The 24,871-nt window shown below is 38.5% G+C and overlaps 2 protein-coding genes across 2 annotated transcripts; both read right to left on the bottom strand.

Annotated features, from left to right (window-relative positions):
- Positions 1 to 1,845: 1,845 nt before the first annotated feature.
- Positions 1,846 to 9,690, bottom strand: LOC115736004 (probable protein S-acyltransferase 23). Its single transcript, XM_030667508.2, has 13 exons — positions 9,321 to 9,690; positions 8,982 to 9,122; positions 8,462 to 8,574; positions 7,123 to 7,202; positions 6,212 to 6,375; positions 5,841 to 5,979; positions 5,652 to 5,751; positions 4,955 to 5,009; positions 4,501 to 4,575; positions 3,498 to 3,596; positions 3,035 to 3,113; positions 2,804 to 2,952; positions 1,846 to 2,329 (listed from the first exon to the last, which is right to left on the bottom strand). The coding sequence occupies exons 1-13, from the start codon at positions 9,558 to 9,560 to the stop codon at positions 2,141 to 2,143; spliced, it is 1,623 nt and encodes a 540-aa protein (XP_030523368.1). The 5' UTR covers positions 9,561 to 9,690; the 3' UTR covers positions 1,846 to 2,140.
- A 4,290-nt stretch (positions 9,691 to 13,980) lies between these two features.
- LOC115735774 (jacalin-related lectin 4-like) lies at positions 13,981 to 20,093 on the bottom strand. The gene is made up of 9 exons (XM_048273069.1): positions 19,538 to 20,093; positions 18,128 to 19,112; positions 17,943 to 18,044; positions 17,312 to 17,758; positions 16,704 to 17,162; positions 16,073 to 16,549; positions 15,510 to 15,952; positions 14,899 to 15,346; positions 13,981 to 14,250 (listed from the first exon to the last, which is right to left on the bottom strand). The coding sequence occupies exons 1-9, from the start codon at positions 20,080 to 20,082 to the stop codon at positions 13,981 to 13,983; spliced, it is 4,176 nt and encodes a 1,391-aa protein (XP_048129026.1). The 5' UTR covers positions 20,083 to 20,093.
- Positions 20,094 to 24,871: the final 4,778 nt, after the last annotated feature.

Genomic DNA, 24,871 nt, shown 5'->3' with positions numbered 1-24,871 from the left:
CTATTGCGGGCGTTGGTGCACCAGTAAGTTGTTGGTGCACCAGTAAGTTGTGAATGCACTAGCAACTTGCTGGTGCACCAACAATGTAGCAAGGTGCACTAGCAACTTGATGGTGCATTCACAACATACACCAAGCAAATTTCCAAGGCACAATAGTACTGCAGGGTTTGTTGGTGCATAAATTGCTGGATTTTGGTCACATTCGCAGGTCAAATGCACCAGCAAGTTGCTATTGCACGAATTGGTATTGCAGGTTTTGATAATGCACTTAAGTGAGCACTTTCAGAACAACTTGGCACTTTAGTGATCACTTTCGGAATAACTTGGCACGAAAGTGATCACTTTTTGACCCCGATTGGCACTTATGTGATCAGCATTTATAAATTATGGCACTTAAATTATAACCATAGGAACCAGCATTTGTAGCAAACCACAAACCCAATTACCTACTATTGCAAATATTTGCAACCAAACCAAATAGCTCCATCGCATGTAACCAAACATCTTAAGCAAACAAATGTTGAACAATACACTTAACAAATTGTAAGTTAATCAAACAACTCAAAGCACTAAATTTGAACCATGCAACTACTGCAGCAAACCACCAACTTGAGCAACCGAGCAGCAAATGAGCAGCCCATTTGCAGCAAGCCACCGGTCACATTTGCAGCAAACCAAACAAGTAAACCAAAAACGAAGCAAAAAGAGATTGACAATACATAGCTAGTCTAAGAACCGACCAAAAATTAAGCAAACACCGCATTACAACCTCCTATTTCCAACAAAATACTGTAGTAAGCCCCTTCATCCATACAAAAATCATTAATTACTTAAACATTATCCAATACAAGTACATATCCAATCGAACTTCACCTACGGTCGATCGATAAACTTCTTCTCATCACACACCTTATACTTGACCATTATATAGGCTACACAACATAACAAAAACACGATTAATGCTCGATGACGCTTTCTTTGTCTTTTCATCGTTGATACTTATTTCTTCAATTGATTGACTAGGGATGTTACAGCCTTCATCTCAGCTTTCCTTAAATCAACATCGTTCAAGTCATCCATGAATGTAGGTGGAGGTTCATGCCGTCTTTTAAGAAGCTCTAATATCACCTCGGAGGCTCGACTTGAGAATTTTTTATCAACTCATTTGAAGCATTTGCACTTCGACCCCTCTCTATACCCGCCACATCCATGGAATCTTCTCCCCGGATTCAACGAAGTTCAAGATGTTCTTGTTGGACTCAGTTGGACTCCGTAATCCACAATAATAGTAAATCTCACCATCTTCTTCAGTTGGTTGAAATGATTTCGAGCTGCTACTGAAGCTCTTTCCCTTCATTTCGACCTAGGACTATTAATTTTGGGACGAAACCGAAATGGAGACTCAATTTTACTTTAGCCCCGGTAGGATTTCTAATTTGGGGTTCAATTTGGGAATTTAGGGTTTATGTTTGGGCCAACTCAGCTTCAATGACATCGTGTTGCTTTTCAAATTGTTGAGTCGGCCTCCGGCGAGCCATGTCGTCTTGCTTTTTTATGTAAAAAAATTCACAAAGACTCCACATAGACTCTCCGGTAGCCATGTATGCTTCAAATTAAATTTGGCACCGAAGTGAATGATTTTTAAAAAACTTGGCACTCAAGTGAATGATGTTTAAAAAACTTGACACTAAAGTGAGCGCCGTACACAAATTGTAGTACTTGCAAATACTTAAGCCCTCTACCGTCTCGTTCTCCTAAAACAAGACAGATGGAACATAATGCGTAAACACAATCTTACAAAAAGAAGATCCACCGATAGAAATTGTAAAATTCAGTTGCACAATCTGAAAACTCCAGTGGCTTCTTTGCCATGCCGAATTAATCAAATTCATGTTTACATGTACAACAACTGGGGATCAACTCTATACGTCTCTGGTGTTAGTGAAGGGACACCCTTTACGGTATATGGATATGAGCTATGGACCTCGGAATGATCTTCCCGCAACTATTTGAATAGATACACACAAACTAAATTGTAGAGAACTGTTGTCACATCTGGGTGTCAGCTGATATATAATTAGGGGTCTGGGGGAACTCCGTACTAATCATGCATGAACTGACAAATCCTCCCCGAATGGTGCTAACTGTGAACTTGTGGTAATGAAGGCCACGCAATCTCATTGTCATCAGTATATCCCTGGATAAGAAAATCAGCACAGTTTTTCCGGCACCCATGGTTGTAGGGATTATGGAAACGACCATCTGGACCACGAAGGTACCCATACCGGATGGCATTGGCCAGCTCATTGGTGGTGATATTCCGGGCTATCTGCATCAAAGATGAAAGTCGGAAAATCGCTTGTTACATTCTTGAAGAAGTAACAGACAATGCAACAAACAGAGGAAATTGCTCGAGCGAGTAAAGGCAAGAGAAGGGTACGTATGATGAGCAGGCATAATAAGAACAATCATTTAAGAATAATGCAAAAAGGAATGATGCAAACACACATACATTTAAATAATACCATATGTATATGTATAAGCCAATTATCATGATTCGGATGTCATATGTCATTTGCATCAACAAATTATGTTGGATTCTGTTTTACAGTGCAGCTAGTTCAGAAGAGAGTCCGGCATCCGCGTTATCTTCTACCGACTGACGAAGTAATGCACATGGATCAACCATCCGTTAGATGGACAAAGATCAACCAAAATCAAAATAACACAATGTCAAGGATATGAACTATCAACTGTTATGGATGAGAAATAGGTTACAAACTGCCTGAATCTAGACAAGTACCTGAGATGCCTGTGCAGTTGTCAAAATTGTAACAGCAATCAGAACAATGCCGTCAATGAACAGAAAAACAGCAATTCCAGGATGTTGAACCATGACATAACGAATCCATGACTTGCCCATTGAAAATGAGGCTGTGGCGGTCCATATCCCTGCCAAAAGTTTATTTTCATGAGTCAACAACAAATCCTGACGGCAATGTAAGAAAAAATTGGGAGACAGAGTAGAACATACTTTGAACTGCAATGGCTGCGCCAAGAAATGACGTCAATGTGGCCATACAAATCAAAACAAAGAAATCCCATTTATTCTTCTGCAATAGGCAAGTGATTTTAGTTGTGAAACAAAGAGTAAGAAGAGAACTTTAAAAAATAACAAATTTTTTTTTAATGAGGTGCAGAAACATTATGCAATAGAGAGCTAAAACATGGGTAATTTCTTGGAGAAAGGAGAACAAAACGAGTAGCAGAACTCAGATGATACTCTTAACAATGACCATTAAAAGCTCAGGCCTCAAAGAAACAACCATGAACAGAGATCTCGCGAAAATACAGAAAGGTCTTGTAATAAAACAGCATATTCAGATCTATTGTTTTACTTTGTCACGTGAACATAGTGAGAGGAAGCCATGAACATACTGATGGTAAAATTTTCTATGCTTCTTTTCTCAGTCTAACCAGCAAGAAGAAACTCTTACCTTCCCAACACAGTTAGATATCCAAGGGCAATGATGATCAAACTGTTCAACACAGTGCTTACATGAAGGACAGTGTTTTGAGCGGACAGGTCGAACAATCTGAATGGAAAACCATGACAATAAGTCGAATGCACATTAACAAATCCGTACTCGTGAAGATAAAAAGGGAATAACCCAAAGGCGGGATAAGTACACTATCGCTGCTATAACTTTTGTACGGCGTTTACTTGAGTGCCATAACTTTCAAAACATTCACTTATAACTTTCAAAAATCGTTCACTTGAGTACCATCGTTGACGTGGACACCAGAAAAGCTGACATGGCGCCGGCAAACTGATTTTTTTTAATATTTAATGTACACATGGAAATTTTCATTAATTTGTTTTTTTTAGCAGATTTTATTTTTCTGGTTTGTTTAATTATTGAAAATTTCAACAAAAAAAAAAGGCCAAACCCTTGATTTCTCGGTGGTGGCCGGCGAGGGTCTTGCTAGCCACCACCGGCCGGCCCGGGGGCCGGGGTCGGCTTACTCGACGGCCATCGCGGCCTTGACAGCCGCGGGCAAGGGCCTCACGCCCCCACCGGCCAATGGCCCGAGGGTCGTCGCCTTAACCTCGCGACGGCCGGGCCGACCGGTGGTGGCCGGCGAGACCCTCGCTAGTGACCTCGTCGGCCACCACCGAGAAACCTAAGGGTTTCTCTTTTTTTTTTTTTGAAATATTAAATAATTAAAATAAAAATAAAAACATCAAAATGAATAAAAAATAAAAAAAGTTTCATAAAATATTAGAAAATGTAAAGAAAATCCACGTGTCATTGAGAAATTAATAAAATAATAACAAAAAGTCCACGTCGCCTTTTCCGGCAAAAATGGCACTCAAGTGAACGATTCCAACATGGCACTCAAGTAAACGTTTTGAAAATTATGGCACTCAAGTAAATGCCGTACAAAAGTTATGGCACTTATACCGTACTTATGCCCCCAAAGGCATATCAAGCAAACCTTGCAAGTTGGGCAAAGCTGAGACCATTTTCCATTCCGTAGAGAGTTGTTAACATCAATACTTAACAATGGATCCTGCAAAATTACAAATTACTATAGAACACTAACAAAGATAGTTCCTCTATAGAAAATATCTAAACTATATGTTGGCCCAAAAAAGTTCTGCAACCAAATCTTTGGACCTTTCGGACGTCAGGCCACATACTTTCCTCATAATCTCAACCAAGACACCTGCCGTCATTATTAAGAAAAGTGCTTTACAGAGTCACCAAGTGCACCCATTATTGTGTGACATGAGGATATCATAGTTAGAATCATTTGAGGAAAGTTGGGATGCTTGGCTTAAATGCCTCTTTCCTTCCTAGCTGTCCATTTCAATCCATGCAACCATTTTGTCCGAAAATTACTGTCATATAATCACATCAGCAATCATTATTGTAGAGACATTCTGTACCTCAGCATCCTGATTGCCCAGCTTCCTGGGTGTCTTTATATAGCCTGGGTCTTTACTGCATTCACAGGCAATAAGCAATTAAAAGCTGACACCCACATAAACATTCCAAAGGCAATCATGAAACTCTAAATATTTCACTATGGGCATTATGCAGACAGCCTATCCACAATAATGTAAACTCCACACTGTTCTTTTGAGTTTTATACTTTAGATTATTGAATCAAAAGGGAGTAAGTTATGTGAAGCAGGAAAATGTCCAAAACTGTCTTACCAAAGGAGATTGACTCCATGAACTGCTGTCTATAGTCAAAAGATACTTAAATGAAAACCAGAATCTAAAATTATGTTCTTATGAAGAATACAAACAAAAGCTGCAAAGCATCAACACCTCTCACGCAGAAGAAAAGTTTTTTCCCATATGTGTGCTCACTCTCTTTCATAGAAATTATACAATTCCTATTAAGGAGAGAGGAAAGAACAAGTAATTAAGGAAGCTAACAGCAGGTTGAGATGAATCTGAACTCTCCATCAAACAAAGATTAACAAGAGACAGGTGCCAATTCCTACCAAAGTTCACTTTAGACATTTGTTTTTTTGGATGAAAAGTTCACCTCAGACAAGAAAACAAAAGATCTACGATAGAAAAGAGAAAGACAGTTCAAACTTCAAATCAAGCGTGGCATCAAAAAGGAGTTACCTCCAACACCTGAGGACCATTATCAGCGAACCAACTGCCAGTGAGATAGCTGTCCATGCCCAAAGGCCAACAGATGCAGTCACCTTTGGGAGATCAGGTGCTGGTAACATTAACAAGGCATTGATTTATAACAAGCAAACAAGGGCATAATGATCTTCAAAAAGTAAATTATTTATATTAGCTTTTTACCGGCAAGAACTGAGTTGATGAAGAGTATAGTACAACTGATTATAACGCACAATAAAACGGGAGCATAACCAGTATCACCAATCTTCCCACTCCGAATTTTGTCAGTCCAATGATTGCTCATTGCCCGCTCCGCATTGGACTGAATGAATTGAAAACAAACGCGGTGAGTGATTGCATGTGCGAGGGTAGCCAAAAGAATACACTTTTCTGGAGAAATATACTATTCCACCAAGCAAGTCTCAAGGAATTGCGTGATCAAAGATATAAAATCAAATAATGTACTATTACATAAGTAAAGCCCATATTAGCAATAGTGGTTAGACATTAATTTCCTTCAAAGTTAGCCACAAAGATGTGAGGAAGATACATACAAGGAAATAAGCGACAGCCCGGTGACCTCTATTTGAAGCAAGTTGGGCTGGAGTAACTCCTGCATTATCTTTCACCTTTAACTCCTCCTTTGTGCCTGCAAGGACAAGCACTGTGCATGCCTCGACATTTCCTCTTGATGCGGCCCAGTGCAATGGGGTACAACCTAACAACACACAATCCAAAAAAGTAACACATTAGAAAAAGTGACTGCTCCAATTTTTACCATTAAAAACTGCTTTGATCGAACAAAATGCTAATACAGCATGCTGAAATCACAACATATTCTGCCAAAAAAAACAGAAGTAAGATAGCAACTAAGAAATCTCAACAAGTTCATGTGCATTGCATGCAATAGACCCTAAGATGGAAAAGAAAACCAAAGTAACATATACCGCACAACACTCTGTAAAGACCACCTAAAAAATAGGTCAAGTTGGTTGACACAGTCAAATTTTGTGAATACCAGCTGCTAAACCGTTATTAAGTTCCTCTGAGCTGCTGCACCACAGCCTATTGTTTTGTCTTCACCATTCATAACAGAGAGAAACTTATCTATCCAGTTAATAGTATGTATGGGGATTCCCAAGGTTTGAGCTAATATATTTTCCTTCATTATTATATAGAAATGACTCAATTAGCCTAAAATACCATTGCCTAGGCAATTCATCATGCATCACAAACCATCTACCACAACTACCAACGGTATGGTCCAGTCAGGCTCATCTGCAAACTCCATGTTTGGAACCAGATGCAACATGAGAAAAGACAATCAAAATGCAGCATTTTCTGGAACACTCGCTGCTAGAACAACTAAAAGTCCCCACAAGAAACCACTTCTAAAGAGTAAATAGGTAAATATAGAAGTTCTCCTGCCATCTGGAAGTGATTGCCATGCGTATACTCACTACACCTTCTTTATCTTGTCTCCCCTGGGATGCATCTCTAAAAAGAAGTAATCTGATTGTGTCAGCGTATCCTTTGTACGCAGCCCTGATCAAAGCAAAAGAATAAGCATGACCAATCACAAAGTACAATGTGGGACAATAAGGAGGATGGATATGCTGTTATCATTAAAAGAAAGTTTCAAGTTAACTTCAAGATAATAATAATGATAATGATGATGATGACAACATCAATAATAATAACAACAATAGTATAATAACGTCTTTTTGTCATTACAAGAAAATTTCCAGTTGATTACAGGATAGTTAAATCAGAAGATGCTGAATTCCAAAAATTCTATCATGGACAGATATATAACAGAACATCGAGCAGGGCATAACAATTAATTACTATCAGAAATGATATGAATGAGAGCTGCATGTTAAAGTAATATGAAATGAAATGGGAACTGTCTTTCACATCATTTTAAACTAAATTTTTTCCCAATCATCCCTCATTACAACAAGGAACTTCAACTTGAACCATCTATAATCATCATAGATCACTCATTCAGACAAGCAAGCAGTACTGTTTAGAAATAGTTCAGCTTGCGACCTCCATAAACAAGACATAAAAAAGTTTCAGTTGGAAAACTAATTCGCATCAATGACTTCTCAAACATTTTTAGACTCTGAATTCAATGCAGAGATTTCAAAATCATGAGGTCTTCTATGCTAAAGCGACTTATAATTAAATTAGGTCAGGCACCAAAGCACCTTATCGAACTATTCATTCTTTTCATTTATATGAGAGCATCTCATCAAACTATGGCCACCTCATACAGCTTTCTCAATCTTCCACCATGGTTTCTACAATGTCAGGATGTTAATCATACAAAAAAGGGGGAAAAAATCGATCAAGATGAATTCCAGAGACAAATTACTATCGACAGAGTACTTCACACCTCCTAAACATTCAAATCGTAATAGGCCGTAAAACGAGGCTTAAGTAATTCACAAGCAGAAGAGATTCTAGAGAGATTAGAGAGAAACTACCATTTTATATTTCTATGAATGTACATAAGACACCACATCTGACAATGCTCAGCTACATCAAATATGCATTGCAGAGTAAGCAAATAATTTACTCCTTCGATGTCATGAAACTCTGTAGAAATAGCATTCGAAGCAATGAGCATAGGTATGATCCTTTTCATCAAAGGAATTTTTATTGGATGAGCCCATCAATGATAAAAAAATGGAGTTTTAACGTCAAGAAATGAGTGCGTCCAACTTTGTTTACTTATTTTCCAGAAGGCAGTTTCACGATGTTCATGCTTCTTAACATCCAGAGCAATTTTAACATACCAATGAAGAGGACTTCTTCCATCGTTATCTGGTGCATCATAATCAGCATGATACCTTGCAACAATGTGATTTAAGAAGGCTGTCTGGGCGTATTGGGCAGCGACATGAACTGCCTGCAGCGGAGAGGCTAGCAAATGAAGAATGGTCATTAAAGAAAAAATTAACACTAGAGGAAGTAAGGAAAGAAACAACCCTTCTCAATAAACAAATGGAGAACATACAGTTAAACATACTAAATCACGACTCCAGAGAACATGATCTTTGGCAGAGGAAGTTTCGCCAAAATTGAAATGACCACTATACCTAGTGGTATCACACATTACTGTTCATCAGTACAGCATAAAAGTCACCTATGAAAAGCTCAAAATCCTTTCTTAACTCAAGACAAAACCTAGCACACCAATGCTATGATAATCGAATTTGTTCTTTACTTCATGCCAATGCTATAATTCCTCTAACTATGGTAAGTAATTAAATAACAACAATATCGCAAAAGGAAAATGAGAGAATGAATAAGTACCCGATACCCATTTATATCAGCCGCCTCTACCCAAGCTCCATTTTGCAAAAGCACATCCGCAACTGCAACGGATCCACGGACAGCGGCCCAATGGAGTGCGGTCTGCTTCACGTTGTCGGTCGCGTTCACATTACCCCCATGCTTCAATGGCCATTTCAAAAACAGTTACATGAAGAACAACAATAATTAGTACCTTAAGACAGTCACAAGTAGGAAGCAAATGCTTCTAGCACCAACTTACACACCAAATTCAGGACCATGTCGCGAGAAATGCACAATTCGCGGGCAAAATCTTTCACGCGGGCAAAGGAAGAAGAAACGAGCGATGAAAAGCAATACCTCGATGATGTACTGAACGACGTCGGCGAAGTTGTTGAGAGCACCCCATTGGAGAGCGTAATACCCACTAGCATCGGGACTCGAGAGAGAGGCTCCTTCTTGCTCAACGAACTCCCTCAATTTCTCCAAATCGCCGTACGCAGAGGCAGAGAACACGTCGACGGCGGCCGCTTCGTTGGGAGGGTTTTGGGTGTTCGCCGCTCCGGAGGACTCGGTGACTTCGATCTCCGACGAAGCCATGCGAGTCACCACATGCGATCACTGCGTAGAGGATTGAATTGTGATGCAGAAATTGTGGTTTAGCTGGGGGTTTATACTCACAACCATCACCAGCCCACTGACGGGGCGTGCAAAAGAATCGGAAACTGCTCGGCATGTCCCGGATCGGATTGGCTCGGAACTGGCGGTTCTCAAGAAAATCGACCCGGTTTTAAGTTCCAAAGCATGGAACCACCCATCTGTCCATCTGAACCGGATCAATAATATATATTATAATTGAAAAAATGACACAAATAATCTTTAAAGCGAGACTTGTTTTGTGAACTTTCAATTTATTTAATATAATTTCGAAACTTTCAGAATATGTTCAATTTACTCTTTAAATGACAAAAAGATATCCGAAGTGCAAATATTTATATACGACGCTTACTTTAATGTCAATATTTTTTTTAGATCACTTAAATGTCAATTTTTTTTTTAAATGGTTGTTTCAGTACCAAGTCCAACGAGACTTGCTAAAAACCAGGCGTGGTGCATACGTAGCTTGTCGAAGATCCCAATAACATTAAAAAAACACCAAAAACTAATAAAAAAATTCCACATAATAAACTAAAAACTAAAAAAAAAAAAGTTAAAAAAGTACCCAAAAAAATTAGGACTTCAATGGTTGTTATTGTTAATTAAACTAAATAACAAAAAAAACTTAAAAAAATTCAAGATCCGTTGCGGTGGCGACGGCTTGCATAGCCCTTGCCGCCATTGCCCTATCGTCGCCAGCAATGCCTAGAGTGGCCGGGGGTTGCCGACCCCGATCCACCAACCATTGCCGGCGATGGTGGGTAGCGGCGCCCTCGCCGCTACAACAGATCTTTAGTAATTTTTTTTTTCTTTTTTTAGTTATTTAGCTATTTTTTTAAAATGAAATTAAATTATTAAAAAATATTTTAGTTTATTTGTAAAAAGGTATTACACGTGACGTTCACATGGACTGATTTTTTTTAAAAAATTGTCATGTGGATGCCATTTGGACTGACTTTTTTAAAAAAAATTTCACATAATATTAAAAAATTAATAAAAACGCCACGTGTACTGTTTGGCATGAATTGACACTTAAGTTATCATTTTTTAACTGAATTGGCACTTAAATGATCATTTTTTTTTTCGATTTAGCACTTAAGTGATCCAAAAAAAATATTGACAATAAAGTGAGCTTCATATATAAATATTGGCACTCCAAGTGTCATTTTACCCTCTCTAAACTATAAGAACATGTCCAATATTGTTTCTGAACTTGAATTAATAGAAGGATTGCATTGAATATCTTTCTATAGTTCAAGGACTACATTACATACTAGGTTAAAGTTCGGGGGTCATATTGGTCAAATTAAAAGTTCAAAGATCACATTCCATATTGAATTAAAGTTCAAAGATCATTTATATCATTATTCCATTATGACTTTTTTTAAAAAAATAAAAAATCTAAATTCCTAATTTGAAATTGACTCATCTCGTTTCGGACTCTCACTCTCACCTCGATCTATACTTTTTCTCGTCTCGGACTCCGGGTGTCTCTCCTCGTTCTCTTCATCTCCGTCTTCATGTTCGTCTCTTGACTCTCATAGACTCATGGTCTCTACCGCCATCAACTCACCGCCATGCCTTTGGCCGTTCATCACCTCCGTCTCTCGCTCTTGGTCGCCTCCATTTGATATAAGTTCAAATCCTTAATCTTCAATCTACTCACCAAATCTTTTTAATTTTCAATGTCCATTTGATCGGTGAAGCTTGGTGGGATCGATTTCATGGACCCGATTAGAAATCGGATCGGACCGTAGGTCCGATTCCCGAGTGGGTCCATGTAATCAATGGACGACATCTGGTTCTCGTTTTTTTGGAATCGTTCCTTAGTGGACTGATCCCAATTTTAGGGTGGGAGCCACCTACCCAAACCATGCTCACCCTTACTCACCGGTCGCCTTCAATTTCTTGGTCCAACCCAAACCCAAACCCGACCCTATCCTTCCAATTTTTTTTGTTTTTGTTCTTTTAAAACCTTTGTTTTACCTTAGTGAAGAAGATGAGCAAATTTTGGGCAAAAAAGGAATTCAGAATCCATTTTCTAAAGGTGCCAAAAGAAAATCACACATTCGGTCCAAGAATTCTTTTGCACGACCATAGAAACCAACACCTTCAGCTTGCAAAATTAAAATAAGATAAGAATGCAATAACTATTCTATGAGAATAGAATAGGGCACACGAATAAGAACGAAATATCATATGATTTGCAAAGGACCAACTATTCTCCTTACAAATGTATATTTTACACTTTCGACACATCTTACGTCAAACTAGGAGTCGTGCTTGGCTCATTTGATTCCATGAGTTTTGTAAATGATTACTCCCTACAATTTAGCAATGATTACATGTGCAGTGTAGCAATAATTCAAGCTTAAAACTACAAAAGTTATTTTCAAAGTTACATTGTGTACGCTGATTAGCTGAAACTAATAATATTCCTTAAACTCCATCAGTCCCTTAAGGTAGTCATAATTACTATCCATGAAATATGATTATAGCATGATACTTTTAAATTAAATAGTCGGTAAAAAATAATAACTTTTTTCCACATTGGCTAATCAATGATAAACACAAGGTGTAATAGTGACATAAAAAATGATTATTTAGTTATGAATTCACATTTATTAAATTCTCTTTGGTTAAACTATCTATAAATTAGCCTTAGAGCTGTGAATAGAAATGGCTAGTAAATTTAATTTGGTGATGAGGAGCTTAGTAAAACGACTCATACCGATTATATTTATGTTCAAGTTTATTACTTTAAGATATAATTTATAGATTAAAATTGGATAGTGCGGGAGTGCGCCTTGGCCATTCCATCTTCGTTTGCACGTAACTCTTGGATTAACCAACGGACAAAATTAAATATCATGACCGACATATTTCAGAAAGTAAGGGCGCACATAACAATATTTTTGGGGCAAAAATTCGTTTGGTTAATGCAAGTTACAGAGTAGAAATTCGTTTAGTTAAGCAAAAAGAAAGTAAAAAAAAAATTATTCCAAAAGTAGTTTTGGAGTCACTTGAAGAAGTAAAAAAATTTACTTCTCTCCAAAAGAATGACTCGTGAATTATGACAGGTGTGCATTGTCTGCCACAATAAATTACGCATGCTGTATATACGAATATATTTTTGAAATTAATAATTTTGATAATTTCACTCTCAATACATGAGCAAACGTGAAAATGGATCACGGGTTTAACCCTTGATTTTATAGATCCAAGGGTTATGTTTTGGTTGAGAAGTTCTATCCATGTATTTATGTGCATCTCCATCTCTACTTTAAAAATAGACCTCAAATAACAATTTGTGATTTAGGTTTTGTTTGTTTCAAGGAAAAAAACTTTCTGTAAAACATTTTTTGGATTTTCCGACATTTGGGGGGCGAAAAGTAAGCTAGTCATGGAAAACATTTTCCTCCTATGGAAAAAAACTCCTTTAAAAGTGATGAAAATGTTTTCCTCTTTTAAGAAGAGGAAAACATTTTCCTCATCTTCCTTTCCTCCACTCTTTCACATCTTTTTTTTCAATTATTTTGTTACTTTCTTTTCATTTTCTATTTTTTTTGTTTCAAAATTCAAAATTTAATGAATTTATTTTTTGAATAAAAATATTTAATTATTATTATTATCTTATTTTCCAGAACAAAAAAAGAATAGAAATTATTTTTAATTACTTTCTTTAATTTTTTTCTCTTCTTTTTTTTCCTTAACCCTTGGTGTTGCCAGCCTAGCGCAAGGCAAGGCGTTCTTGCTGTTCGCAGGCCATCGTCGTGGCAGGTGGCTGAGTAAAAAAGTCATAGAAAAAAAAGAGAAAAAAGGAAAAAGAAAACAGGAAAAAGAAAACAGGAAAAATTATATATGTAATTAAAATATTACAAAATGAAAATATAAAAATAATTATTAAATGGTGTGCATGAAGGAAAATCAAATCTAATTTTCCCCGTAAAACGACGGAAAATATTTTTTGTGTCTTTTTCATATTTCAACCAAATAGCGGAAAATATGGTCATTTTTCTAGAAATTGACTTCCCGGAAAACATTTTTCAAAAGCTGCTCATTTTCTGCGAAAGAAACGGAGCTTTATATTCTTGGTTTTCTTATCTTAGACAACCAGTAATCTCAACCAAATATAATCTCAGCTAAGTTTCATAGTTAATACTTAGATTACGCAAAACTTGCTATGACCAACGCTTGAAAAAAGAGAGACAAATTTCAACATCATTTTAGAAAAAAGAAATTAAAAAAGACGATTCTTACAATCTCAACCCAAAGACCCAAAAAAAAAAAAAAAAAAAAGAGGAAAAAAAAAAACAGACAAACAAACAAAAATAAAGCTTGGGGGAGAAAAAGGGTTTTTAATCTAATATGGTTCCAAACGCGCTCCGATCGAATTAAGACATGATCCCCCACTTCCGAAAAAGCCAACAATCCTGCCGCCGGTTGACGCCGGCGGGATACGAAATCCCGTTAACCCTCCGAGAGCGTCCTCTGATCCGAACGGTCCATAAGTGGTCTTCGTGGTGTGTATGCTCAAGTTGTGGATGAAAACTTGTGCCTGTGGAGTGTTCCCACGTTCGCTCATGCAGCCTGATACCGAAACTAGACGCTCCTTGGGATAATCCAGATTGACCTGCAAAGAATAGCAAAGCGCATCATTGTTTTACTTGGGAAAACATGTGAAGGCTCGCGATGCCAAAAGAAGAAGTGCCTCCTCAGTCTCCGTTGAAAAGAAACTGTGCCACATGAAGCTAAGAACATTGTGAAAAGCAACATGTGTACATGAAAAGCAACATTGCGAGAAAGCTGGCAAGGCCGGTCCTTGCTGGTATTCGGCGAGGTCGCCCCCTCGCCGGTAGCTGCCTTTGGCCGATCGCCGGTAATCCCAAGGCCCGATAATCGGTAAATGAAGAAAGAAAAAGAAAACAAAAAAAAGGAAAGGAAAATATAAAATTAATAAAAAAAATTATTATCCTTTATCCGTATTGGCACCGATCGTATCATGTAAAACGGCTGACATCCATGTCAGCGATTTTAGGCCAATATTGGCTGGATGGACTATATCGGCAAAACGTGAAAATGTTTAAGACTAAACTGACACAATTGAAATTTTTAGTATTAAATTGGCATAAGTGTAATAGGTTTACGGCTTTTTTGGTAAGTTTTTCATACATGAATGACTTCTGGATGCACAAAAAAAGAAGAAGAAGAAGCAACAACCACAGAGAGAGAGAGAGAGAGAGAGAGAGAGATAGATAGATAGATAGATAGATAGACTAACCGAGGCGCTTAGCGGCCCGTAACCACGGCCATAACCATGGCGTCCGCAGAAGGAACCATCGCCGTCGTAATCAATCTTGATGGAGTGAATTACGTCGCCGAAACTGATCTCAAATGCCCTCACATCACTTTGTGCTCCATCATCCCATTGAAAATCACCAGAGCCTCCAAAGGGTCCAACGGTCTTAAAAGGATACAAGTGCGGTATGGGCTCCGCATACACTCCTATAGAATTGAGAGTCTCCCTGCTCCTTCCGTAAAAGCCGATGATTCTGCTTTCGGTTGATGGATACCAAAAGTACTTCCCCGACTCCTTGCCAAATGGACCGTGTATTCCTCTGTTACTGTGAAATGTGAGCGACCGAACGATAGCATCATCGATGCCTCCATCAACGTCCTCTTGCACGTAACCAGAGATTGATATCAAGTACTCTCGCGGATAGTCCAATGTAATCTGTGCCATTTCAAAAGTACCTGTTAAAATTTGCAAGAGTCGGAAAAAGATCTATCCATCTATCCACCTATCAAGTTTAGATTACTAAATCACATTATCGTCTTGACGGATCAGATGTGAGTAGGTAAACATCGATGAATGGGAAAGGGAGCAAGACACTAACCCAGGTGACCTTGACCCCTTCTTCTTCGGTGTAGCTACCGTGCATACCTGAGCAACTTTGTTCCCCATGCTTGTCGTACACAAACATAAGGTAACGAATTTCATCGCCGTGCATTACCTCAATCTCCCTCAAGACGTCGAATTTCTCGTCGTCCCAAGCACATCCACCTAGGCCTCCAAATGGCCCAATTGATTTGATTGGGTAGAGATGCGCGATCGGTTCAAAATAAGCTCCGATTGCTTCAAGATGCTCACCACTTCTTCCAAAGAATCCAACAATTTTGCCACCAGTTGCAGGAGATGAGAAGTGCCGTCCGATTTCGCCTCCGATAGGTCCCATCGTCTTTTTGTTGGTCTGAAACGTGAGAGAAGTAATGCCTCCCATGTCATAATACCCAGATATTGAGGTCAAATACTCATCTGGATCATGTACTTTGATCTGCAATTATAGAAGCAACCATCAAACTCATGATTTGAGTCTTGAAAGAGTTCTTGCTAACGTAGGCTATGCAAGTTTTGGTAAGGATCTTAAAAAGCTTATGCATGCACGGGCACATACCGTATGGATTTCGATGTTTCGTACTATATGGAACTTTCTGTCATCAATGCCACCATGCGTCTTCAACTGCCCCAATTCTCTATCCTCCTCTTCATACTCAAACGTGATCGATCGAACCTCTGACCCTTTACTTGGTTCGAATTCAACGATGATTTTCCTTACATTGGTATGCTTATTGCCATCATCCCAACGTGAGCCTTCCCCGAAAGCACCAAATAACCCCACAGACATGAAGGGATAGAGCTCGTTGGAGTAAAGCTTGACTCTTACTCCAAGACCATGAAGAAGACAATCACTACTTCTCCCAAAGAACCCGACGACTTTCCCAGCTCCCGGTGGTGATGAAAAGTAAGCCCCTTCCTCCCTACCATATGGTCCGCATATTCTTTGGTTGGTTCGAAATGTGAGCGAAACGATAACGCCAGTGAAGAAACCTGAAATTGAGGTTATATACTCCTTTGGGTAATCAAAGTAAACCTGCAAATTAGAAGTCACTACGCAAGATCACTCAGGGGTCCAATGGATGTGAATCAAACTATCACTTCAATCAATTTCAAAACAAAACGATTAACTAATCAAAAACTCCATAATTCTGATCCTTACTTATGATGAAGCAAATTAGTTTACCAACCTGAGCAGTAGTTAGGTCAAATTCTAGAACTTGTTGAGAACCATGACTAGTGTGTCCAATAGAACCATCTATGTTGACAAAATCAAAATCAATACATCGAACGAAGTCCGAGAAGCACACAGTAATGCTCTTTATATCAACGTATCTTCCATCGTCCCAATAATCTCCATCGTCACCTCCAAAAGGCCCAAAATCCTTAAAAGGATGAGTATGAGCAATTGGCTCGTAAAAAGCTCCGATGGACTCGAGACGGGGGCCATCGCAACTCCCATGAAACCCGACAATTTTGCCACCGGTGTGTGGGAATGAGAAATGCCTCCCTATGTTAGCTGTTCCGATTGGTCCATGATCCCTTCTATTAGTATGGATTGTCAACGATTGGAGAATGGTGAGTCCGGAAACTTCTTCAGTGTAGCCCGAGATGGATGTTAAGTACTCATTTGGATGGTCGAGCTTAATCTGAGAAAGGAAAATGATATAACTTAAAGAATTCAAGAGCAACTATCTACTTTAACAATAAAAAATAGACTTTACCAAGTATCGAGGATATCAACAAAATCACATCGTATCTTGAAGATAATGTCGATAATATTTATATCATAGCTCACCGTATATGTTTTTCCTCCTCCACTTGGGCCATATGTGAACGGACCAACTGGTCGCCCATGGTCATCATATAAGATAGAGATGGATTTAATTGCCGAATCAAAGCCTATGACAATTTGCCTCACATCTGTGTGTTTTCCATCGTCCCAAATGTCCATACCACTATTACCCCCAAATGGTCCCACGACATCAAATGGATACGTGTGAGAAATTGGCCCGAAATGGGCTCCGATTGAGTCGAGATGGCTGCTACATCTCCCGTGAAACCCAATAATCTGTCCGCCAAATTGCAAGAGATCAAAAGCCTGTCCTCTCTCGGATCCAAATGGTCCATACGTCTCCTTGTTGCTGTGGAGCTTGAGAGACCGAACAACATCACGACCTCCAAAATCATCAATATAGCCTGATACGGATACCAAGTATTCACTTGGATGATCCAGTCTCACCAGCTGCAAGAAGTGCACAAGGTTTTATGAGTGTTACCATCAACACATCCATCTAACGTCTAATAAATGTTGCCTAGCGTTTTGGATCAGTATAATTCCTTTACTGTGAAAAACTCATTGCTTAACCGAACTCGGTTAGGTACTCGTCACTAATGAAAAAAGAAGGAAAGTTTTAGAGAGGTGTTACGGCATCTATTTTTCCCCGTGTCGGCATCAGGTTGTTTCGATTCTTTCCTATAAGTTGGTCTGCGAGCAAATCGGTATGAGAGGTTTCCAGATCCCGCATTCTCTGCAAATGAAAGGCAAGATAATCTATGTTACATGAAGTAGTAACAGTAGGCCTAATTAGTTTAACAGTGGTAGAAAACTGACCATTGCATAGTCAGTGTAGTAGTCATTTCGACCCCGCTGGAAGGATCTCACAAAACACCCGTTCAGGTCATAGTCGACGGTGATGGAATCAATAACTGACCGTCCAAAGATCCTAATTTGCCTCACGCCAGTGTGTCTCCCGTCATCAAAAGCATCACCGCCTTGACCTCCAAATGGCCCAACTGGCCGGAATGAACGGAAGAGCGAATCGACATAAGGGCATCTCTTCAACTGCTCCAGTTTTTTATGCCATTCATGTTTGGACTTGCCGCATAGGGAAGAGCCCAACTTCTCAAGAGAGAATGGATGACCTCCTGCATAATGAGCTAGATTTTTGCACAACTCCTCATAGCCTTCTTGAGGTTCTTCTCTCTTTATGGCATGGCGACAGAAGAGACGGAGCGCTTCATTCGGGTCCAATCCTGTGACGATATACTTGTCATCTACTTTGAGATCTTTCAGCAAGTTTTGGTCTCTGGTTGTGATCAAAATTCTGCTTCCTCGACACAGCAGGTCTCGCTCTCCGACTCCGAAGTAGTTGAGTTGTTCTTTCCCGGTGACATTATCGAGAACAAGAAGAGTCCTTTTATGGCGCATGTTACTCTTTATTTCGTTGATGTTGGTCTGAATGTCATCGTACATCCTCAATCCTTCCACCTTTATGAGATTATAGAGCAGCTTCTTTTGTAGGCCCAATAGACTGTTGCGATCTGCTTCTCCGATTTTATCAAGAAAGACGAAACACTCGAAATCGCGGCGAATGCGCTCGCTGATGACTGTGGCTGCCATCGTCTTGCCTATTCCTTCTACTCCACATATACCTATGACGCGCACGTCCTCTTCTTGGCCCGTTTTGATTAAAGAAATCACCTCGCCTACCAGCAATTCCACTCCAATTGCGTTACTCGCAAAGTCGAGTAGCCGTGCTTCACGGATTTTCTCGTCGAGGTAGTCTACTATTATGTCCACGAGTGCCCCTTCATCCCTGGTGTTAAGCGTAGTTAAGAATACAAGGGAAATAAACGTAAATATATGCACCGACAGTTAAAACCCTAGAAAGTTGCAAATACTAGAAGAAGAGGATAAGGAAGAAAGTACATCTCTCAATAGCTACAATTGTCTCCTTTTACTTTAGAAATAAATAATGTATTATAAAAGCAACTCTCTTTCAACGTATTTGGATAGTATCCGTCTTTGACCTTAAGCTTCTCGGCTTTTAACTTACTTGCTTTGATATGGTGGCTCTGGATAAGGTTCGTACGAGCCCATCATTGACACAGAAATGGCGACACTTCAAAGAGTTTAAATCTCACAAGCGACTTCAAGCGCACATAACTAATCACATAAGTTAATCATGCTGATAGACTCACAAAAATTATGATGCAATGAAAATGAAGTAGAGATACGTACTCTCTGGCGTCATTCCTCAAGTCGACTCCTGACAAATGCTTAGTCTCTATCAAGGCAGCCCTCCATTTTCGTATTTGCCCATCGTCTCTCTCGTTTCCACTCAATCTCTCAAAACCTTGAGCGAATTCGCTTCCGCTCGTCAACTTCGAAATGTCTTCTGGTTTTACATCAAGGAAGATAGGAACAACTAGGTGACCATGGTTTTCATACCTCTTCTTGCACTCCAGAATCTCGACCAGCTCGTTCATGCACCACTTTGAGTCCGCATAGTTCTTGGAGAACACGATTAGGGCAAACCTCGCATGCCAAATTGCTTTGAAAAGCTTGGATTTGATTTCTTCTCCAATGTCTTGTCTCGCGTTGTCTCTGAAGCATCGAATCGAGGCCTGCTTCAAAGCGGAGAAGAGGTGTGATATGAAGTTTCTCCTCAGGTCCTTGCCTCGGAAACTCACGAAGACATCATATTTCCATTGAGGAGGACGTGGAGGAGGAGGAGGAGGAGGAGGAGGTGGTGGTGGTGGAAGAAGAAAAGGGGAAGGAAACATGGCTTCGGATATAGATTTAATGCTCCTATGGTGATTTGTTATGTAACTAGACACTTCATTTGACGGGCTATATATGAGGTAAGGTTGATCAAGACATTGCAGAGAGACTTATTTAAGAAGCATCCTACGCAGATTCTGACAGTGCTATTAAGGTTGATGGGACCTAAGTGAATGGATCTAGGCTGAAAAAGAAATATGCCTGCTGATTCTCGTCCAAATTGAGTTTAGGTCTAAATAAACACGTCGGGTTGTCAAATCCCTGATAAGGTTTAGTGCGAATAGTTTATGTGAGGAAAATGGAACCATTGTTAATTAATTGAGATGCATTTCTTACACTAGAAAAGTCGTGATGAATTGCAAGGTGGTGGGGAGTTGACGATGATGATGATCAGAGAAGTCAGCAAGGGCAATGGCGGAGTGATCGTAGGGGTGGATGAGCTTATCCAGGAAGGATGATATAGATAAATGAAACATTATTTTTCGGGTTATGACTAAAGTTACTCATACGAATATGATTTCATTTGTTACAGTCAATGGTTGGAATGATCCTCTAATCAAGTGTCGGGATAGTTAAATATTAAATTACGCATTAAGCTAATAATTAAGGTTTTCAAAACAGGCAGTAGCAATCACGCAAAATTTTACATTACCCATCATTTGCCTCCGTTAGTATCTATTTTCAAGCTTAATCTTAGACCAAAGTCCATGGTACACTTAATATTTTTACGTCATGTTGGGCCAACTACTTTTGATTTTGTCTTTTGTGCACTAACAATGGAGGTAATTTTGCTGGGCTTAAGTACACTACAAGTGTCAAAACTTGTGTGTAGTACTCACTTTAGTGCCAAAACTTTCAAAACGATCACTTAAATGCTAAATTTTTTGAAAAACGATCACTTCATTGCCAAAATTTTCAAAACGATCACTTAAGTGCCAATTTTTTTTTAAAATAATCATTTAAGTGTCAATTTAAAAAAAAAAAAAAAGATCACTTCAGTGCCAACTCTATCGAGACACGTCAACTCAAATATTAATAAAAAAAATGACACGTGTCGGATTTCTGACAAGCCATGTCAGCTCAAATTGAAATTGGCATTGAAATGATCGTTTTTAGAATAAGTTGGCACTTAAGTGATCGTTTTTTAAAAAGAGTTGACATTTAAGTGATCGTTTTGAAAGTTTTGGCACTAAAATGAGTGTCATACACAAGTTTTGGCACTTCTAGTGTACTTTAGTCAATTTTTCTGTTTGGATTTAAAAACATTACAATTACATGTTTCTCGCTTGCAGAAGAACACAATAGGAAATGCATTTAGGTAGACATTGAAATTAGCTCTCAAAATAGAATTCCGAAAAAAAAAAAAATCTCTGAGAAGAAGACAAATTTTCTCTCCCAAGGAAAACTTGGTTATTCTAGTCTAAAGTGAAAGCAAGCTTGTTTTAGAAAAGTTGGCCCCAGCTGAGGAGCATGTCAAGTTTTATTGGCCAGGGAAAAAAAAAGCACTTCAAACGAGAATCCTCTATGCTGGAAGAAAAGTAACTAAACCCAAAAAATGAGAGTTGATCCTAACAACGAGGGAGCAGAAAAAGCGAAAGCATGCTCTACAATCCCATCTTTTTCTTTCAAACTAAAGTGGAGGGAAAAAATGAGACTCCAAGTATAAATTCTAATCATTTATGCTTTTCTTGCATCGCAAGGTATAGTTTTTTAAAGTAATTATCGAAAATGATTCGAGACACCTAGAGCAAGTACGTAAAAAGGAACTGTGGGATCACATTCTTTTGGCTTTACGAAAGACATTACGTTTGACCACGTTGAACTGAACCAAGCATCACAATGCAAAGCAACCGCTTACGATAATCTCACATTAAATGTCATTGAAACGGTAATCCACAGTGGTAACATGCTATAATTTATCCTCATTATGTGATTCTGAATGTGCTCCAATCGAATCGAGACGAGACAAACCCAATGATCCTGCCACCATTGGCATCCGTTTGTATCCAAAACTCCTTTGCCCTTGACGGTCCATAAGATGCCTGTAGCGGTATGTCTTTTAGGAGATTGGATACTGGTGGGTGGAGGAACCTCCACTATCTCTCATGTAATGCGATGACCTGCACCATTGGCGAATTCAAACTTATTTTGACTTTCACTTGACAACATTATTGATTTGTAGGGTGATTTTATTAACTATCTAAAGTAGCGCATTAGGTGGTCATACTTTTTCTTTTTACTTTTCTACTTTTACTTATCAATACAATCTTCGCCCGAGCAACAGAATCCTCTAGCCACTTTAGTATATCTCTCATTATTTTGTTACACCTTTTGTATTTTTATTGGATCCACCATCAGTATAAAGAATATTCTACACATTCATCAATGGGCGGGTGACTTGTGTATTGAGACATAGTTGTACAATCCTATGCATATTGTTCAGGTATAAATACCCTTCTCTAATAAAGTGTAATGACGAGCCACTTGAATAAAGATGTAGTTTTTATTGATTCTCTCTCCCCCTCTTTTGAAGATCACAGAATCATTTTACATGGTATTAGAGCCACCAAGAGATAAGGAGCCAAATTAAGCTCTAGCCTTTTCTTCCTTTATGCCATTTTTAGTCATCTCATCTTCAATAAAATCTCTATTTTGTCAAAGCTCAACAACGTTACCATGTTATTCGTTGTGGTACCATCTTTCAAATGCAAGCATCATCGATGAGCAAAGTGGTCGTCAAATATCCAAGTAGTTGTGAGTGCCGAAGACAAGCACACCTTCATCGAGCAGCTCAAGTTAAGTGCCGCGGGGTTATTGCAATTTAGTTTGCCGCAATTCAAGTTGGGTTTCCACACGATTCTATCAAGGTTGTATGAGAAAGATGTGTCAATTTTCTGATTATGCGTTTCTTCAGTGCTTGTAAAATCCGGTGACGATATGGACTACATTTAATTTGTCGTGTAAGATCCGGCTTTCACAATTGTTGTCATCTTGAATCCGGTTTGATTTGTCTGCATTTCTTGTTTAGTGTAAGGTTCGGCTTACATGAAGCTCGGTCACTTTTGATGAAAGTTGCACTTATCATATCCAAGCTGGATGCTACAGCTTGAGGGAGAGTATTGAAGTATATTTATGGATATTGGAGATTTCCCTATTGGAGAATATTCTTAGAGATATTCTTGAATATTAGGGATATTATGTGATATTTCGTGATTTCCTATTTCCTTATTAGAATAGATTATTTCTTTTCCTATGCATATTATTCAGGTATAAATACCATTCTCTAATAAAGTGTAATGATAAGCCATTTGAGTAAAGATGTAGTTTTTAATGATTCTCACACATACACACTCTCTCTCTCTCTCTCTCTCTCTCTCTCTCTCTCTCTCTCTCTCTCTCTCTCTCTCTCTCTCTCTCTCTCTCTCTAGAAGATCATAGATTTATTTTACACAAACATTTCAATTTGGACGTCTGAAATTTAAACCATTTGATGATTTGTTAATATAGTCATTCCGGTTAATTTTGGTTGGCAACTACTAAGGTGGACGCTAGTCGTCTTACTTGATACAGCCCATACTGATGCGAATAATTTTTTACATTTGAAAAAATTTCTGAATATGTATAAATTTTCTATTTTTAAAAATTTTTCTTCTTCTTTCATTGGTCACTAAGCCTCAGAGAGGGTCGACCTCACTGTGGCTAATGACTAGCCATGGTAATACGAGGAAGAAGAAAAAGAAAATAAAAAGCGAAAGGAAAGTAAAAACTGAAAAAAGAAGAAGAAACATTCCCAAAAAAATTATAAAATTTAGAAAAACTAAAAAAAAAAGTAAAAAATTGTACATATTAGCACTCTGAACATTTATGACCGCTGGTGTCCATTTTATCGATTTACAGAGATTTAGAGAGAGAGAGAGAGAGAGAGAGAGAGAGAGAGAGAGAGAGAAAAAGTAGAAGTAGCATTTGAAATGTCTTTTCCTAAGAGTTGCTACTGAGGCTGACATATAAGACTATGATCGGTAAGAGAATGATTACTCTCCTTGCAAGGGGTGCTTTCTTACATTTTGCCCCCGTTTTTCTCCAGTTTAGGACATGTGCTTTTCGATTCCATGAGCTTTGTTAGTGAAAAAAAAAAAAAAAAATAGTTCCAACGAGTTTTAGTCGTGCAAATTAGTTATCATTAGAAATTTGAACATTTCCTTGTACCTCTTCCTACTAAGTATTTCCTGTGAAGGTTTTGTACTCTCTTCCTCAACGGATTTCGTTTTTTGTTACTCTTTGATTTTTACAGTATATACAGACTCCTACATTTCATGTTTGGATCTTTTCACTCTTTTCACATTTGATCCAGATTTCATGGATTATCATGTAGAAACTAATATTATAATTACATACATGCAGGAGCTATGGAAAATAAGCATATTAGATATTAATTGGTTGCATTATTTTCTCTCTTTTAGTTACCCAATTTCGAAATCTTTGAGGTTCTTTTTTTTTTTTTTTCATTTTTTTTGTTTCTGTTGGTTAGTGAGAGATTTTCATTTTGATTATTTGATTGAGCTCTAATGTATTAGGAAAAAAAAAAAAAAGCTGTGTCAACAAAGGCTGGTGACAATTGCACTTAAAACGGATGCGGTGTGAAGCAATCAAGTAGATTTAATTAGTCTCTTGGCCGGGTCGATGCGAATGCGATAGACGGGAAAGGTACGCTCAATAGAACACGTTAACAAGCTCACAAGTTTAACAAGCTCGTACGAGCGATCCGATGGTTGGCAATGGAACATTTCGAAT

The sequence above is a fragment of the Rhodamnia argentea genome, chromosome 11 (genome assembly GCF_020921035.1).
Source record: "Rhodamnia argentea isolate NSW1041297 chromosome 11, ASM2092103v1, whole genome shotgun sequence".
NCBI lineage: Eukaryota > Viridiplantae > Streptophyta > Magnoliopsida > Myrtales > Myrtaceae > Rhodamnia > Rhodamnia argentea.
This window is presented reverse-complemented; position numbering and strand designations above follow the sequence as displayed.